The sequence below is a fragment of the Perca fluviatilis genome, chromosome 1 (assembly GCF_010015445.1).
Source record: "Perca fluviatilis chromosome 1, GENO_Pfluv_1.0, whole genome shotgun sequence".
Taxonomy (NCBI): domain Eukaryota; kingdom Metazoa; phylum Chordata; class Actinopteri; order Perciformes; family Percidae; genus Perca; species Perca fluviatilis.
The window spans coordinates 10,582,764-10,601,857 of NC_053112.1; the positions used below are offsets into that span (position 1 = coordinate 10,582,764).

General features: G+C 41.5%; 1 protein-coding gene across 1 annotated transcript in view; it reads right to left on the reverse strand.

The window, feature by feature from the left end:
* Positions 1-19,094, reverse strand: part of LOC120567745 (complement C3-like) — a 44,731-nt gene that overhangs the window by 3,479 nt on the left and 22,158 nt on the right. Inside the window, exons 20-39 of the mRNA XM_039814729.1 lie at positions 18,335-18,637; positions 17,413-17,701; positions 14,410-14,495; positions 13,706-13,845; positions 13,070-13,279; positions 12,671-12,731; positions 12,163-12,246; positions 11,876-12,079; positions 11,213-11,288; positions 10,349-10,511; positions 9,341-9,448; positions 8,464-8,620; positions 6,286-6,449; positions 5,463-5,615; positions 5,134-5,193; positions 4,884-4,974; positions 3,053-3,104; positions 2,868-2,955; positions 460-549; positions 56-161 (exon numbers count right to left, since the gene is read on the reverse strand). Of these exons, the coding sequence (XP_039670663.1) occupies positions 56-161; positions 460-549; positions 2,868-2,955; positions 3,053-3,104; positions 4,884-4,974; positions 5,134-5,193; positions 5,463-5,615; positions 6,286-6,449; positions 8,464-8,620; positions 9,341-9,448; positions 10,349-10,511; positions 11,213-11,288; positions 11,876-12,079; positions 12,163-12,246; positions 12,671-12,731; positions 13,070-13,279; positions 13,706-13,845; positions 14,410-14,495; positions 17,413-17,701; positions 18,335-18,637 (2,685 nt within the window). The remainder of the gene's footprint in view (positions 1-55; positions 162-459; positions 550-2,867; positions 2,956-3,052; positions 3,105-4,883; positions 4,975-5,133; positions 5,194-5,462; positions 5,616-6,285; positions 6,450-8,463; positions 8,621-9,340; positions 9,449-10,348; positions 10,512-11,212; positions 11,289-11,875; positions 12,080-12,162; positions 12,247-12,670; positions 12,732-13,069; positions 13,280-13,705; positions 13,846-14,409; positions 14,496-17,412; positions 17,702-18,334; positions 18,638-19,094) is intronic.

The window sequence follows — 19,094 nt, forward strand, 5'->3', positions numbered from 1 at the left end:
TGAACTATTTCTTGTATGTGATGTGAGCTGTGATGGTCAGAATGTGTTCTCCCACCTGGGTTGTAATACTCGTAGACAGTAACCGAGGATGGCTGGAGGAGGCCGACTTTGAAGCTCTGCTGAAGCCTAAAGATCAGGATCTCTGGCTCTTTGTGAGACACCTGAGAGGACAAAGGGGGATAATTAGGTGCAACAGAGATGAGAAACAGCCAGTGTGGATACTATTTTTGCAAGCTTGAGCTCCAAAACATGAGGTCATTCTCTAAGATGTGAGTATTATGTATAATAGTGCTGTGTAAAATATGGAAACTCTTACATTTAGTTGCTCCAAGTTTTATTATGCAAAGTTATCGAGATAATTCAGGCACAAAAAATGGAGCCATTACCAGATGCACAAACTGACTTCAAGAGACCAGTTCTGACTTCCTTCTGGTAGCAAACAAGTAAACAATGTTTTACCTTGAACAGGTGGATGATCAGAGAGCCTCGGTCACTCAGGTTATCAACAATCTGGAAGTTATTGATGTAACGGTCCACTGAGTTCGACAACTGGACAAACACAAAAATTACAGAATCAGTTAGCAAGCCTGGCCTAAACAGGTAGCCAGTGTCATCTTCTTCGTTATTATCCCGATATAGGAAATATCAAGTGATACAAGTAGCCTTCAAAATGTACTTTCTGTTCTGTTTTTGGAAACAAAACTTGGTGCCCAGTGCTATCTTAAGACACTTAAAAACATGCCTCTTTTATTAATACTGTTTTTTAAACTTTATATTCTTCTCACGTGGAAGATCGCCTTAATAGTGACTGACTAACACAATACAACGTTTCAATACAACAACTACTGATGCTGAAATGCCAATTTTTTTTACTTGCTCACCCGATCTCCTTATCAGCAGGGCTTAAAATGTGGCTTCTTTGCTAGATATTTGTAACCTCCTACAAAGGTTATACAGTATATACAGTGTATAGTATAATATGTAAAGTTTTATATGGAAACTTACTTGTAGAATCCATGTTATCAACTCAGGTCGGTCTTTTGTGTGTTTTAGACAAAGACCCGGACAAATCCGGCGCAAAATGAACCTAGGGGTTAATAACACATGTCCGAGTTCGACCATTCTCTGGGATATGTTTTCATGCTAATCGAATGTGTCCAGTTTTAGCCCAAAAATGCTAATTAGCTTATAACGCTAGTCGCAGGGCACGGGTAAAGTAAAAAGAAATCTCTATTTCTATACCACTAACAAGGCTCAAAATAGCACCACACTTCAATGGTAGCATAATGAGGGTCCCTACATGTAAACCGAAGCATTGTGAACTATCTAAGTGCACAGACAGTTTATTAAAAAGATACTTTAGAAAGACAGTACCGTTCACATATACAGGCAGGCGCCATCTTGGGAAAACAGTCACGACCAGTCGAACAACGAACGCTGTGTAACCAGTAACCAGTAACATAGCTGAAGCACGGCATTTGTTTACATTATGCTACCGTGGAAGTGTGGTGCTATTTTGAGCCTTGTTAGTCGTATAGAAATATTGATTTCTTTTTACTTTCCCCGTGCCCCGACGACTAGCTTTACAAGCTAATTTGCAGTTTGGGCTAAAACTGGTCACATTCGATTAGCATGAAAACATATCCCACGGTTGACTCGGTACACGTGTGTTATTAACCCCTAGTTTAATTTTGCGGCGGATTTTCCACTCCTTTAAAGTGATGGTTCGGAGTAATTTCACCCTAGGGTCCTTTGCACCATGACCTCGAGCCAAACACCCCCCCAGAAGCTTTTTTCACCTGGGTCTAACATTGGGAGAGTTAGCGTAGAGTAGCGTTAGCCGCTGAATAGCTTAGCGCAGAGGCTAATGGATCCGAAGTGTCTCTTAACATTACACACAATAATTCCGAGACGAAATGATACCAAAGGTCTACACTAGTATATGTAGGTTATGCACTCATAAAACGATGGATTGAAAGTTTGTAAGTACACCAGAAGGTTATGTAATAACACTTGCTTGCGCTTCTGCTCTCTGCTGTTGTTTGTTGCTGCTGTAAGACGAGTGCTTAGGGCATCTACAAATTACAACAACCGAAAAGAGATGCAACAAAATATATTTTTTAATTTAACTTATTTTTTAAAGTAAGTGCTGTAGTATAACTAGCAGGAGACAAGTAATAATTGAGGTAAGTTTGGAGACATTACCTTATTTAATCATTAAATTAATAAATATTTTTGTTGCATCTCTTTTCGGTGTTGTAATTTGTAGATGTCCCTAAGCACTCTTACTGCCCGGTAGTAACAGCAGCAGCAGCAGCAGCAGCAGAGAGCAGAAGCCAGCAGGCAAGTGTTATTTACATAAACTTCTCGGTGTACTTACAAATTTTACAATCCATCGTTTGGGTATAGTCATAACTATTTGTACTACTGTAGACGTTTGGTATCATTTCGGGCATTATTAGTGGGGTAATGTTAAGAGACACTTCGGATCCATTAGCCTCTGCACTAAGCTATTCAGCTGATAACGCTACGCTACGCTAACGCTCCCAATGTTCGACCCAGGTGAAAAAAGCTTCTGGGGGGGTGTTTGGCTCGAGATCATGGTGCAAAGGACCCTAGGGTGAATTACTCCGAACCATCACTTTAAGTATTTTACTCTTCTGTTGTGAAAGTGGGAAATTATTCTTTCAGTCTGTCAGTTACATCACTTCAGGTCTTCTTCCAAAATTAAAGCAAAAAGATAAGCAGTAAAACTATTAATCATTCTCTTGTGGTTTTAACTCTTCAAAATAAGTGGAGATGTACTCAACAAAAGCTAATTAAACTTGAACCTGGATCATCTTAATCTACCAGTAGAGGCTGATTACCATCTCCAGGTCGGAGTTTTCTGGGGTGAAGCCGGTGGGCAGATTTATATCCAGAATCACCATCCGGACATCTCTGGGTCCTAAAGCCCTGTGGGATAGAAAGAGACAAACCGACTTTCTTCTTTTATTCCCCTTTTATATATATATATATATAAAAAAGGTTAAAGAAAATGACAGTAACTCACCTCACTTTGATGGTGAGCTGGTAGGATTTCTCCACATCTGCTGGAGGCTTTTCTGTTATGGGACAGAAAAATGTGCAGAAGCTTAGTTGCTTGTCCTGTGGACTTTAATTTATATAACAATATAATTTATACAGTATGCTATTTTATTTTTAGTTAAAGGTAAGTTGGTGTGTGTTGTTGTATGTCAAAAAAATACATCTTAACATGCACTATTTTCTTCTTTAAATCGGTTTTACATTTTCAGGTTGTGAACATCCATGTTTTACATATTACATATTGTATAATTATTCTTTAAAAAAACATTTCACCATTGTTTTAAAATGTGTTTTATAAATGTAGGTTATTCAATTTATGTATGCATTTTTTCATTAAGATGTTTGATGTTCTTAATACAAATGTTCATCTTTGATGTTGTTTTCTGCTATCTTGGGCCCTATCTTGCACTCAGCGCAATTGCCTTTGTACACCGACGCATGTATCATTCCTATTTTGCACCCGACGCACAGCGGACTTTTCCCTCCACAGACGCACGTCGGTAAATTAGAGAATGTATTTGCCGCCCTGGGGGCGGAGCGACAGCGAGAGGCGGTTCCGCGCAAACGTTACTTTGTGCTATTCTGCAGTTTCAGAAAACAATTCCACCACTGACCAGGAAAAACCTGGTCTAAAGTGAGTAGTGCAGTCTAAAGTTGCGTTATTCAGATGCTATTTTAGGGCGCATGCTTGGCCATAATGTAGCGTGTGCACAACGCGTAGCCACTTCTCTCATCTAAATGGATGCAGCAGTTCCCATTTTGCAAACCATACATAATTACAAAGGAAAATATTACTGAAAATGCGCTTCAGGGTGTTTGGATAGGTCAGGAGGCACGCTTACAGTACAGTCCTCAAAAAGTCGCAGCATTCTTTGTGGCTTGTTGTGTTTTACACATTTCCATGAATCATGGATGTGTTGATGACATAAATGAGGAAATATTAGAGGACTTAAGGAGACGTGATGTTGAACTACGTGCGGGATCTGGTCCAGGAATACATGGTGCGGTGGGTGGTTGGTGGGGCGGGGGATGAAGATGGAGTGGGGGAGGAGGAAGGGGCACAACAGGTGCAGGTGGCGTGTTTTGGAGGCCCCACGCTCCATGGCTGCAGCAATCCTCTCCAGACTTAGAGAGACCCACCGAGCGGGTCGCAGCAACATCGCCACCCGGCCAAGACGGGCATTTATTACTTTGCCGCATCTCGCACCGGCAGCGCCTCCGCTGGCGTACGCCAGGCAAATCCCCGTCATAATAGTAATCCGCCATGGAACAAGCGCCCTGTTCTTAAAGGGAATGAGAGATGACGCTCTGATTGGTTTATTGCACGTTACGCCCAAACCACACCTAGCTACTTCAGACCATGCCATTTTAGATTTGCGTCGGGCGCAAGAGTCATTTATCCCGCCGGTATAATAGCAACAGCGGCCGAGATCCGCCCACAAAGCTACTTGCGTTTTGCCTTTCATACTTGCGTTTCAGATCGTTAAAATAGGGCCCCTTATGTTTATGTCATGGCAGGTGTTATAGGTTAAAAAAGGAAGGAAGGTTTTAACTTTTCTTTGTCATATTGTGCTATAATGTTGTAATTACGTCATGTTTTAAGTTGTTTGTTTCAGATATATTAAGGAAATGGAACAATCCAGGAGATTTTTTTTTTATCTTTGCTGAAATGTATTTCATCCCTTTGTGGCACTAAAAGTGACTTCTCCTGGCCTACAGTAAGAGCACAGAATACAACACTGAAGAGAAAGACACCATTCATACTCTATATGAGACAGTGTGAGAACTCGCGTTACCGCTGGATTCTTCAATAGCGACGCTAAACTCAAAGTCCTTGCAGGAGATCTTCTCATCCACCTCCGGGAGCTGGTTGTAATGGGTCACAACCTAGAGTCAAAGACACCACATGCAAAACAAAGAGAGACACACGAGAGAAACAAATCATGCAAAGTACGGTTAAGTAAAAGCCTTAAACTGTGCAGACAAAATCCTGCTGCATTTCTGTATGAAAAGAATAATGGCGCTAAACTTAAAACGTGATCATACCTCCAGTATTCCCTGTCCATTCCCTTGAGCCTGCACTTCCAAATCAAGATCAGCAGGCAACTATACAACAAATGCATCAGAGAAGAAGACATTTTAGTAGCATACATCTTAAAAAATACATAATAAAATACACTCCCTGGTTATTTTATTGCAAACAGTGGTTCTCTGAAATCCCGAAATGTCCACACACATCAAAACATCAAACACAGTGTTTGATGTTATGAAACTCAGCTGAGTTTCTGAACATGAAGTGAGAAACATCATGATACACTTCCAGTGTGTCCTACTGATGAACCCGCCTGGATTTTATTTGGTCTCATGTCTCTCACCCTGGAGGAGCGAGCAGTGTAGGCGTTCACAGGGTTGAAATGGTAGCGGATTTCTTTGCGCCCTGTTATCCTGACATCCACATCCAGATAGACGTCCTCAGGAGGTTTGTTTATCAGGTACTCGGACAGCGCCTGGAGCACCACCATGGTGGACTGGGAGCCAACAGAGAAGGGAAACAGAGAAATTATTAGAACTAGATTTTAGATAGTAGTGGGTGACGTCTGTCCTCTTCCTGTTAACGTTATTGCGTAATCCTCAGTTTGCAAGCGAGCAAGAGGTGCAGTGCTGTAAGAGTGAATTAGTGAAGTGACCAGCCATAGTACTAATTTCATCATCATACCAATGATTTTTCAGAAGATATCCACTTAGCCGATCGACAGAAAAATATTCAGCAACTATTTTGATAATCGATTAATCGTTATTTTTCACAAAATGAAAATGATATCCTTTATTAAGGTTCTATTGCAGGACTGTTGTATTAGATTGCATCATTTTTAAATAGATATACATAATAAACAACTGGCAACTGAGTGCATGTGTACAACGCTCCCAAAGATCGAGAATAAATGACTTATAGTCTTCATTCCCAACAGAACTGTTGTCCATAAGGAAACAGTGTGTTGACGCTTCATCTGAATAATCTGAATGAATAATCTGAATGGACTTGAATAAACTTCTGCTTTACTATAATGTAACAGTAAACAGTGTAGTCAACATGAGGCAGTAGCTACTAATCAGAGCCTGGAGCAGGTGAATGAACTAAAAGACAATAATGTTGGATTTGCAGATCCCAGCTCAGCTCGAGACTCGCCCTGCTGTTACCTGAGTGGAGCCGAAGCCTCCTCCTCTCCTCCGCTGGCCGTTCAGCCATTTAAACGGCGCTGCAGCTTCCTCCATGCGCCCCAACTTCACCAGAGCTAGCAAGGCGTAGCCGGTTGCTTCCAGGGTGAACAAGGTGTTCTGACTGTCGGGCCAGTGGCTGCCACCTGGAGGAGAGAGGAAACAATTAACAGGAAAGATGGATTTAAGGAGATATATGCACCTTCTTTGAAAATCTTTACAACCATTCACTGAAAGAACCAAACAGGCCTGCTTTATTGCACGATCCAAATCTTCGTCAAAACTTGCCATTTTCGAGGCTTTTCGTCTGCGTTGACTTCCGGACACCCTATCGAAGGCCACTATCTCCCTAATTCTTAAGAAGGGGAAAGACCCTCTGCTTTGCGGCAGCTATAGACCAATCTCACTCCTCAATGTGGACCTCAAAATTCTCTCAAAGGTTCTAGCACTCCGTCTTCAACGGATTATATCGCTAGATCAGACAGGGTTCATGTTTGGCCGACAGTCTTCCCACAACACTAGACGCCTACTTAACATCATCCACTCGTCAAGTAATGATACTCCGGAAACCGTGGTGTCCCTCGACGTTGAAAAGGCCTTCGACAGGGTCGAGTGGGGGTACCTATACGAGGCAATGGACAGGTTCGGCCTGGGCGATGACTTTATCCTATGGATCAGATTGTTATATTCAACCCCGATGGCCTCAGTTCAAACTAATGACACGTTGTCACCTCTTTTCTCACTTCGGAGAGGCACAAGACAGGGCTGCCCTCTGTCCACACTCAAACAAAACCACAACAAAACCTTGGGCCATTTGGCCCTGCCCAGCGGAAGGTTTTGAGGGCATCACACGATCTGGCACGACTCATAAAGTCTCACTGTATGCGGACTCGTGTGCTCCTCGTTATCGTCGTTTAAGTGGGCAGAGGACAGCTTTCACTACTTGGGGGTTTTTGTTACAACGGCCGTATCATGTTCCACAAAAATATCTTACCTCTGGTCGTAAAAACTGAAAGCGGTTTTGACCGCTGGTCGGTCTTACCGCTCTCCCTCATGGGCCGGATAAATTTGATTAAGATGGTTGTCCTCCCCAAATTTCTTTATCTTTTCCAGCACATTCCGGTGCTTATCTCTAAATCTTTTTTCGACATGCTGGCGATATCTAAATTTCTCTGGGGCGTCAAACCCGCTGATCCGCAAGGCAATATTACAGTCCCCTAAGACTGAGGGGGTCTTGCACTCCCTAACTTCAGACAATATTACATTACTGGGCAGCTAACCTGCATAAACTCTTATACTGGATGAGCGACGACTGTGCCTCACTTCGTGTCTGGGTACATTTGGAGTGGGCAGTTCTACTGCGGTCGGCCCTCTGCTCCCAACATCTGTGGGCACATGCCCGATTGTATCCCTCTTGCTTAAGATCTGGAGTCAGGTAAGGAAAAACTTTAGCCTGGGAAAACCCTGACACACTCCTGGCAAATTTGAGATTTGCTCTGCAAGTCAGTCAAGCCACAATCAATCACAACCGTTGAGGCGGACTTTACACCAATAACAACCGTTGAGGTGGGCTTTACATGATGACGATAGTGCAGCGACCGGCGAGCAGCTTTTTGTTTACATTCAACATGACGGCCACCAAAGCACAGCAACCTTTAACTGTCTATGGCAGCAACCCATTGATGCCGCTGTCGCTGCTACATCACCCAGATCGTTAGCTCGGAGGTTGTTGTTACTCGTAGCGAAAAGGGACTTAAAAAATGGTAACACGCAAATAGTAGGAGGGGGGAGAATGAAATACGCTGCTAATGGCATGTTTATACCATAGACTGTAAATATTATGATTCATATTTACAGTCTATGTTTATTCCCACAGTGAGTGAGACTATCTGACATAAGACAAATAAAATAAATAAACTGAATTGATTGAAGCAGTAATTTGATGTATTTGTAGGTAAGACTCTCAGTAGTGTATAAATTAAACTGGGCTGAGTGTATGAGATACCTGGAGCTGCAGCTCTGAGTGTATGAGATACCTGGAGCTGCAGCGCTGAGTGTATGAGATACCTGGAGCTGCAGCTCTAAGTGTATGAGATACCTGGAGCTGCAGCGCTGAGTGTATGAGATACCTGGAGCTGCAGCTCTAAGTGTATGAGATACCTGGAGCTGCAGCTCTGAGTAAAGATGGTGTCGGGTTGTAGGGCGAAGCATTCCCCAGCAGAGCCAGCGCGTACGAGGCGATGGCCACAGTGTACGGCCTCCTACCCGTCGTCAACAGCGCACTCTTCAGGTATTCAGCCGTCTTACCAACAGCTACCTACAGCAGACACATGTGGTAGACAACAGTTTTAAGCACTGTAATAAAGCATTATGTAATAACAACGCATTATGTAATAAAGAGTCAACATGTAATACATTTTCACTTCATTATGTAATAACACCCGCATTATGTAATAATCTGCCACCTTTTGTTACAAATTCGTACATAATGAGTGTAAGCAATAACAACATCTTTGGTTGTTTTAAAGTGCTCTATGAATTAAGTTTGATTAATTGATTGATTGAAGTAAAGATGACAGTAATTAAAATAGTTTATAATGAAATAGGCTATATTTATTACTTTTTGATTTTTTTCTTCATGCTGCCTTTCAAAGCCAGCAGAGAAAAAGACATCTATTCCCATAGGTTATACATAATGCACCATATCATTACACTTTCATTAAAAAAAAGTGCAACCCTTTGCATTTTGTAAGAACTGCAGCTTTATAATTTACTACAAAATGCAGCAAAATCAATTACATACTGCGTTTAGGGTTTTTATTTTATATTGCGACAGATTATATTGCAGGTAAAACAATACAAGTTAACTTGTATTACATTTTATTACATAATGCTTTGTTACAAGCACAACTACTGATAAAACCTCTGATCATATAACAATGAGGTATAAAAGTGCTCTACAGAAAATAAAGTTCAGTTAACAAAAAAAAAACTGCTTGGCAAAACCAACTCTGCAGATCATTTTAGTATGAATTACCTCTACGCTTGGACCAGCGCAGCGGATCCTAGCCTGCTTGGCCTCAGCAAGTGCTATGAGGACGAAGGCCGTCAGTGTTGTCTCGGGGTCGTCACCACGGAGACCGCCCTGGAGACACAGGAAAAGAGGCTTTTACTCAAATAGAAAAAAAATCATCTTTGGATTCACATAACCAGTTCATTCCAATATCTGCATATCACATTTATTGTATTTCGTAAGTTTTTAAGAATGCCTTTTATTCTTATATATTTATTTCAAAACTTGACTCCAAACACCAGTCCTGTGGCTGCATTGCATACTGGTCTATTGAGGCAGAATGAGATATGTGTCCCTCCGTCTCTGGTAGGACTGATTTATTTCTGGCAGCCCTAAAAAGAAGCCCTCACACTTAGATTCTGAGGACGTCGCCATTAATGTTTAAGTTTTGCACAAAAGATATCTGCCAATCCAAAAGACTGCGAATAAATAAAATAACCATAGTAAGTATAAATAAGATATTATGTACAGTATATAATATAATATATAAGACATTATATGTACCCTCCGCTGTTAAAAAGTAACTAGGTAACTTTTACTGTGAGTAACTTTTAAATTTGCTACTTTTTAATTTTACTTCTTTATACCGGTAATTCTACTTGTACTTAAAGTAAGTTAAAGTTCATCAAATAAATAGTACTTTTACTTAAGTAGAATATTTTTCTACTCTTCCAGTTTTACAAAAGATTTAGTATGAACATGAACTTTACCATTGCCTACTAGGATAACAACATACAGTACATAAGTCATCCACTGATACAGTGGCTACATTTAATGATGATGCTTGATTGTTTACTTGATTAGGAGGACATTTATATAATTCTGTCTCTATATTCATTCATTTAAGTTTAATGAAAAAAGGAACAACCAAGAAGGAACACAGAGAGGGAAAGAGGATAGACAAAATGCGAAAAAGATTTCATAAGTTTGCAGCAGGGTGACATGGTTTGTTTTTAAGCGTGTGTGTCTCACAGTCATGGTAGTGGTGTAAACTGGGTTGTCCTCTCTGAAGCTCCCTCTCACAAGCTGGTGTTTGTTGTTCACCAGGTAGAGCAGAGGTTCACACACTTGCTGCTCGTCGATGCCAGTGATGGAGTAAGCCATGGAGAAAACTTTCACCACATACGCCGTGATCCTGACAATCAGGTGGACTGTTATTAGCCTTTATTTGGTCACTTTACAATACTTATCTAACAGATTAAGTAATGAGAAAGTGAATACTGATAGTAATACCCACTAATTTCATTTTCAGAATGTAGCACGGTATAAATGTGTTTGCACGCATGCATGCATTCAAACTAGGGCTTAACAATTTTGGGGGGAAATCTAATTGTGATTTTCCTGCCTGATATTGTGATTAAGATTTGATTTGCCCATTTTTTTTTGTGCTACATATTGCACCTTCTGTGATCATGTTAAATAAAGTTTCTGACATTTCTGTAAACAATCTGTGATATGTAATATTATTCCAGCATTTATCTTATAAAAAACAGTAAATATAATAATCCAAAGAGGAACAAAACATTTTAAATGTAAATGTGCACTTAACATTCAACTAAATAATTCACATTTGATTAATCGTGGATTTCAATTCAAAAACAATTATTATTCAGCCCTAATTCAAACCTCTGAAATATAACATTGGCTACCTTATTTTATCAGATACTGTATCTTAATACCTCATACATGTCAATCTACAGAGAAGCGAAAATTTGAAATTCCCAAATGATCACAAAAAACAGAAACAATTCTAGCTTATCTGTCTACCAGGTTTTCTTTGGAAATCAGCTCATGGGTTTTTAAGATTTGACTAAATATGTAAAATTGTGACAGTACCATGTACTTGCGCCTTCCCTCCTGTAGGGGGGGTAAGAGCCATCACTCCTTCTGTATGCTAGCTGGTTCTCGTAGCCTGAAAACAACATGGAAGACTTTAAAGATGGGATGTGAATTTATTCATAATGAAAACAAAGCTTGTTCCCAAAATCATCCATCAAGCTAACTAGCCATCTGTCCAGCAAGTCTGAAGTTCATCGATCACCCATCCTGATCATCATCCATTCACCTGTCCATCCATCCATCTGTGTACATCCAACCATCCATCTGTGCCATCAATATATCCACTTATCCTTCCATCCAACCATTAATCCACCCATGTATCCATCCATCCATCCATCCATCCATCAATCCATGTGTCTAACTCTCCATCTATCCATGTAATAAACTATCCATTCATCCATCCAACTACTCACTGATCCATCCATCCACATTTGTATCAAACTATTCATCCACGATCTATCCACCCATGTTTCCAACTCTTCATCCATCTATGTAACTGTGTATCCATTTAAACATTCATCCCCACACACTGAGATCAGTCCATCCACCCACTAGTTATACACCAGCAAATTAATCATCTATACCATATTTTTCTTAACATTTTTTAATTCCATCCATCCATTCAGCCATCAATCCATCCATCCTTTTCCTCTCTCGCACCTCTCCTGATGTACCGGAGAGCCTCAGCCCTGCGCTGCACCCCTACACTCTCCCAGCTGTTGGTTCGATCCAGGTAGAGGGTGGCGATGAGCGGCAGCGTGATGCTTGCCAAATTCTGCTCCACACAGCCGCCGGGCATCTGAATCAGGGAGGCTAGAGAGTCCTCACTGATGGAGTTATCAATGCTGTCTGCCAACACATTCCCTGGAGGAGAGAGGATGAATCAGGAATCAGTCCTTTCTGGTAGGCTTATTTAGAATTTTTCCACCGCTCTGTCCGTGACTGACCTCTGACATTGATAAATGTCTCTGGCCTAGAGTTCGGCACAACTGACTCCAGTTCGATCTTGCCCACCCGAACCGTCTGTGTTCCTATAGTGGACGGAAACAGAGACATAAATTTAAACTTCGTCACTAGTTAATCCCAACCTGAGGAGGATCCATCTCTTACAAGGTAAAGTCAATTCTAATTCTAAAAATTTAGAATTAGTCATTGAGGGTTCTTTTGCGTCAGGTCTGTGAGAACACTTGAACTGGATAATACTGGATTTGTAACTTATAAAACTGTGATTTAACAATAATAATAATTCACCATGCAAAAAACTGGTTTAAAATGGCAATAAATAAATAGACATATTTATCGTGTCCACTACAGAACACCAGATTTAGAGGTGGAATCAACTCATTCTGAATAAGGAGAATAGAAATTAAAACATAAAAATCCCATAAATTTGGCATATTAACATGCATTTGACAGGAGTTAACAGGAAATTATTTATCACTGCGATTTTCTTACCTCCCTCAGCAGATGGGTTCAACACCGCACTCCAAACTTCAGCCTTCTGCACTCCCTCCAGCTGTTTGGGTTAAGAAGAGATATCTTTATTTAAGTCAGTCTCAACTTTCTTGTTATTAGCTTCTTTATATTTTGTTCTATTTGTTAACCTTTAATTGGACTTAAGTTCATTTCTGTTTTGCATACTGTCTGCATGGCAATTATTTTGGGATCATGGAAGTACCATAGAAATAAAATGATTGTGACAATGAAGGACACTTATTTTAAAATGCAGAGCATCAACTTTCCTGTTTTAGCAGCTGACTTTCAGAAGGACAAAGCAACCTCCAAAAGGCTGGTGGAGTAGACACACTTTACTTGCTCCCGTTAAAGAGCTCTTCATCATCAAGAGTGACTCACCACCACACGTAGCTGTTTCTGGATGCGGTCTCCTGCCGTTGTGCCTCTGGCCACCACCATCACCTCCAGAGGAAGTTTCCCCACCACCAGCGGTACGATGGTGTAAGGCACCGCAACGGAAGAGCCGGCCGGCACCGTCACTTCCTGTGTGTGACTCTCCTTAAAGGCAATGCTGCACATGCCTTCTGTCTTCATCAGCACCACCCTCACCTAAACGGAAACCAGTCACAACATTTATTCATTCAGGACTTGATTTATTGAATTATCTTTGAGAGGCAACAGAGTGAACCTAGAATTATTTTAGCCATAATTCCTGCTGACTTTGATGATCTCCTGACATTTCTTCTAGTAGCCTATATGCCACCATACAGCTCGCATTTCTTGGTCTACAGTAAGTAAAATGTCTGGACAACTACTGAACGGACTGCCAGAAAATACGTGCAAAACTATTAGCATTCCCAATAGCATTGGCTGTCCTTGTGTGTTAAGTGCTAACTTCCAGCTAACAAATGTCACCTGCTACCATGCTAAACTTAAAGATTTGGAATAGTATACTTGCAGAAGATATTTACTAAATTCCCCAGGTGAATAATAAGGAAATGACTGTGCTGAGTAGTTTTGAGGAGATATTCTTACATGCAGGTCATCGTAGCCGTAGTTATGGACCACAGCTTTAATCTCGAGCTGCTCGTTCCTCGCCACTGAATACGGCAGCTTCAGGTCCACAAAGAAACGCTTCCATGCTCTGAAATTGTAAGGTTCAGCGACACAGAAACCTACAGGCATTCAGAAGGATATTAGTGATGGGATGAGGTTTCTGCACATGAACGTGTATAAGTAAGTTTGAGTTTAGAGATTTGAACTTTTAGTCTTTGCAAAGTCTGGACAATTTATTCAGCCTTTGCTTTTTCAATAAATGGCAACATTAAGGATTAGGTTTGTTGTGGTTTTACACTTTAAGCATTGCAATTATTAGGCCACTGAAAGTGTATTGATTCCCTGTAGAGTTAAGCAACTGAGTAAGTTGTTGTACAACAGATTCTACAGAAAGTCTACAGAAATAACTGTTGATAATATGCTGAGATGATTTGGTGGCATGTAGTGGGGATGATTGGTGTTAAGAAATGACTGTATATACATGTGTTCATTCTGGCACAAAAATGTAGACCTCTCAAAGTCAAGTGCTTGCATTTTCATAGTCCAGTTTTAAGTCATAAAATTGGGGACACTCCAAATGATGATGAATATGTGACAGTCCCCTATCTGTCTTCTTAAAAGCACAAGCGGTGTCATAAAATGTGTCAAAAACTGAGAGTCACAAAGTGACAACCTCCTCGTACCTGTATGAGGTGATGCACTGATGGCCAGAACTCCCCACTCTGTGATGCTGTCAGGTAAGGGGTTGTCCACATTCTTAGACGCTAACCTGTTAATCAGATTCATATCTGTGTTATTACAAGGAGGTCCCAGGTCAAAGCCCCAGACTCTTTTTAAATAGAGGAAACAAAAAACTGTATAGCATAGCTGTAAAAATGCTAAAACAAAGAAAGAAATACGATTTTAAAACTCTACATTTTCTTTTGCTTTGTTGCATCATACTACAGTTTCAGCAGCCCGGTCCTACCAGACTCTCGTACATTTCATAGGAAAATGAAAATTGAGCGGAAGTACGTAGGAGGGCGGAGCCAGGCTACAGTTTCAGCAGCTATCCTGTAAAATGTTAACTTGGTGATAAAAAATAACAGCAACTTTGCAGTTTTGGTTGACTGATGCATTTCACAATGCAAACAAGGACATCGCACACAAACAGGAATCGGAATTCTGATCTGTTTATTCAGTTGCTATCTCTGACTAAACAAAACATGATGCAATACAGGGAGTTCACAGTGCTACCTGCTACGTGGCCCTGATCCATCTGTTTATCAGACAGGAGTCAAATATGACACACCATGAATATGGCTGGATTTGGACTTTTTGTTGCTGGTCCATTACAGCATTTTCAACTTTACATTGCACAGAGGTGTGCTACTGTGCTGTGTTTGTTTAAAAATCCTTGACACTTGCTTGGTTGTGAACCCAGCGGCAACCTCCAGGCCTGAGAAGTAAAGCCAAGGCAGAAGTGCCTTAAACCAGCATTGTTTCTAATTGTGTCTATCTCATCGAGCTTTCAATCAGGACAGAGCTTTAGCAATGCATATCCCTGTCACTGTGTACATTTCTTAGAACTTTGACCCTCTCACAGTTTGTTTTCAGTTATGAAAGTGAATTACTTTTATGCTGATTGACATCTTTTTGCTCCTGCAACAACCTAACTGCAGCACAGGGATTAATAAAAGGCACTAATATAAATCAAATCTGAAGACTGACACTGTTCCACCAGATGATGTTTAAAGGGGTGATAGAATGCAAAACCGATTTTACCTTGTCATAGTTGAAAAACGACAGTTTGGAGGGTAAATACACATACATAGAACCTCTAAATCCCATTGACACCTCTTTCCTCTGCAAATCTCACAATTTGAAACTGCCTCTGAAAACGGGTGAATCTCAACAAAGCTAAAAGTTGACGTCAACTCCTCAACTACTACCTTTGTCACACCCCAAAAATTAACATAGGCTACACCACTGACCTGAGATCAGGTAGTGTTCTGAATCTAGGTCGCGCAGATGTCAGAAATGTTATAAATTGTTTGTCTGCTATTCCATCAGTAAATTCACTTCTGAGACTTTTTTATGTCAGAAATCGACTATGTAGAGCTCAAATATGGTCAGTTTTACGAAAATGTATGGCTAATTGCAAATTTGGTAAGACAGCGTCGGACTTCAAAAGCTCCACAATCTGCCGGGACAGGAGGCGACTGCTGGCCAGGCTTGCTGCCTTCCCTGTCGGCCTCTCCCACTTCACAGACCTGCTGAGCTGGAGCTCTGTCAGGATCTCACAAACGAGCTGCCCTGTGTACTTTAGAAAGAAGAAAGTTTGGAAGTTTTTCAAGGATACTGAAAATGAACCACGTCGTAAATGCATTGTTCCAGACTGTACAACGGAATAGCCTACTGGCCCAGAGAAAAGGGTTTAGAACGAGTATATCAGACAAGAGGGAGTTGTGGATCTGACCGGCAATTTCCACTGGATGCAGAATGTCTGCGGAACGTCTCCGGAACGTCGACGGATTCATTAGGTTTCCATTAAAGTCAGTGTGTGTATTTCCACTGACTGCGGAACGTCTGCGTCCCGACTCCGTCCCAGTTCCTTCAGTCCGCAGCCCTCCGGAGCAGATACGCAGAGCTTCTTTTTTTGATGGACGCCGGAGAGCTCCGCAGCAATTCAGCATACGACAGATAGTGCGGGACAGGAAGTCGAGCTCAGAAACAAAATAAATATCCGGTTAATTTTCAAAATAAAATACACCGTGCTCACGGCGGATCATATTTCCCTGCACTACACCTTGAAAACAGCACAGAGGCGTTTCCCCTCTACTCCTCTTGATGGAAACTAACTGTTGTTGGTTTTGTGGTTCTATTCTACCTGAATTCGCGAGAACTTGTGGGTCCTCGTGACTACAGCTGTCAGTCACGGCCGCAGCCGTTCCGCAACAAATCCGGACCCGGTGGGTATTGACGGACGGCGGAGCACGCAGCAGACACGCAGCGGAGCCGGTCCGCAGCCGTTACGCATCCAGTGGAAATCCCCGGTAACGCAGCGCCGCAGAGGACATGTTTCACTTCCCTCTCCGCGCTTAGCCTACTAGCTACGAGGTGAGTTGTGATTCTTTTGTGGCGTTTTTTTATGTCCAAAGGGTAACGTTACAACACAAGTTGTAATGAAAGTGTCGAAACTTGCCTTTTTGACTCGGCTGTTTTAGCCGCCGCGGCTCGCACCCGGTCATGTCTGGGCATGTAATAGACCGTGTGTCTCTGTGTGTGTGCGCAGCTCTGTGTCTGTCTGTGTTTGTTTGTTTGTGTGTGTGTGTGTGTGTGTGTGTGTGTGTGTGTGTGTAATATGAGACCTGCTGTCTTGTCTCCAATGACTGTGTATGTGGTTCCTCAACCAGTCAGCGCGCAGCTCATCTAAATATTCATGAGCATACCATATGTAGAAGAAAAGCTGTCGTTCCAAATAGAGCCATTCCACAGGGATGCATAAGGGCCAAAAACAATAGCACCTGGGACACTTTCAGCCCAACCAATGTTACATACCCCATTAGGAGACCTTAAGGAACAGTGTGAAATACCCTATATAATCATTATATCACCCCTTTAAGTAAACTAAATGATGTAAATGATTCTGCCTCCGATGTAACCTCTCCTCTTATTTATTACCCACTGTAACATGTAACACACACCCGTCTCTGTCTGCCTGGCTGGGAAGGTTTACGTCCGTCCACAGCCAAGACTCGTAGAACTTGGATCGCAGATACACTTGAGACGCATCCAGATACTCCTCCTCTTCTTCCTCCTCTTCCTTCTCCTCCTCTTGCCTTGCTTCCACTTGCAACACTTCTCTTTCTCTCATATTGTCTGCACTTGAAAAGGTCATTTGCAGTTTAGATCCAACATGTCCAGACATTACAGACATTACAGGCAGTCCAGGCGATCCAGGCAGTCCAGGCAACCCACGTTCCCTGCCCAAATCTATTTGAACACATTTACATATGATTAACAGGTCTCATTACATATCTCTAATATATGATTTTAGAAGCTGTTAATATGTCCACACCCACACACAACAATAAACTACTGCACAATTAAAAAGATGCCCTGTAGACTTTTCTTGTAAACAAACAAAAGTTATGTATACATTCATTGTTTCCCACCAAAGCACATTGTCTGAATGCATTTCGTTCCTCATTTGCAATGTCAGTAAGTATTTTACATCCATATTTAGCCTGCAGTTGTCTTCCTCCCTGCCATTTATGGTGCAATGCTTTGTTTTTTTTGTAGTGCTACTGCCGCTCATAGATAAGTGAAGAAGTGTTAGAACATTGATAGGAATGTGAGTCATGGATTGCCGTGATATTTGGTTCATGTCCCCCTCAGGAAGAATTGATTATCCTCTCTAGCGTCGACATTAGATCTAATTATTAATGTGTTCAATACTTTGGTTTATGACCAAATATCTGCCAAACTGATGACGTTCCCATCAGCCTCAGCTGTATTTTGTGTGTAGTGATAATTAGCAAGCGCTACATTTAAAAGCAAGATGTTTAAACGTTGGTAACTAAAATTTAAACAGAATGGGTAAGATAAGGTTGAGGTAGTACTTACGAAAACTTTCCCGTGATAGGGGTATCCATTCTCTCCTCTCCATTTCAACAAAATGATGGAAAAAAGTGGGCAAGGGTGGAGGGGAGGTGGTAGGGGGAGTTGTTGTAAAGGGTGGTGGGGTGGTGGGAATCTGGGTGTTAAACTCTTGGTCCCTGTAAGTGGCGCAGCAGTATCTGAAGGCTTTCATGCACTCCCAGCCCTCTGTGATGTAGAGGGAGCGTCGCGTACAGGAGTACGGCATGGGGATCCCCCTGAGGCCGTCCATACAGCAGCGACGCTGCAGCTTCTCCTTGTAATGACTCTCTAGAGACAGAGGGGGGAGGAACCAGAGTCATTAGTACGAGTATAGTATTAATAGTTTTTAATTTCAACTAACATTTATTTCAACAATTAATGAAATGACAATGTGTAACAGAGAATGATCATTGTTGGTGAATAGCTGGTGAAGAAAGTGGAAATATATTTAGCAGCTAAAAGCTAGATATTTCCCTCAGGTGTCGGTGTGGACCAAACCAAAAAAGAGAGCGAGTGATAATTAAACATGCATTCAACAGGTGGACAGAAACACGACTCCAATGAGGTGTAGGGCTCTATTTTAACGATCTAAGCGTACGGCGTGAAGTGCATGCCACAGTTAGGGCCCGTAATGTTGCTCTTTGTCTGCTGGCTGTGTAAAAAGGCAACTGTTTGCCATCACATTGGAAATAGCAACGTCATAACTTTACAATATCATCTTGTTGCGGTGTTCTTGTTTCCCTAA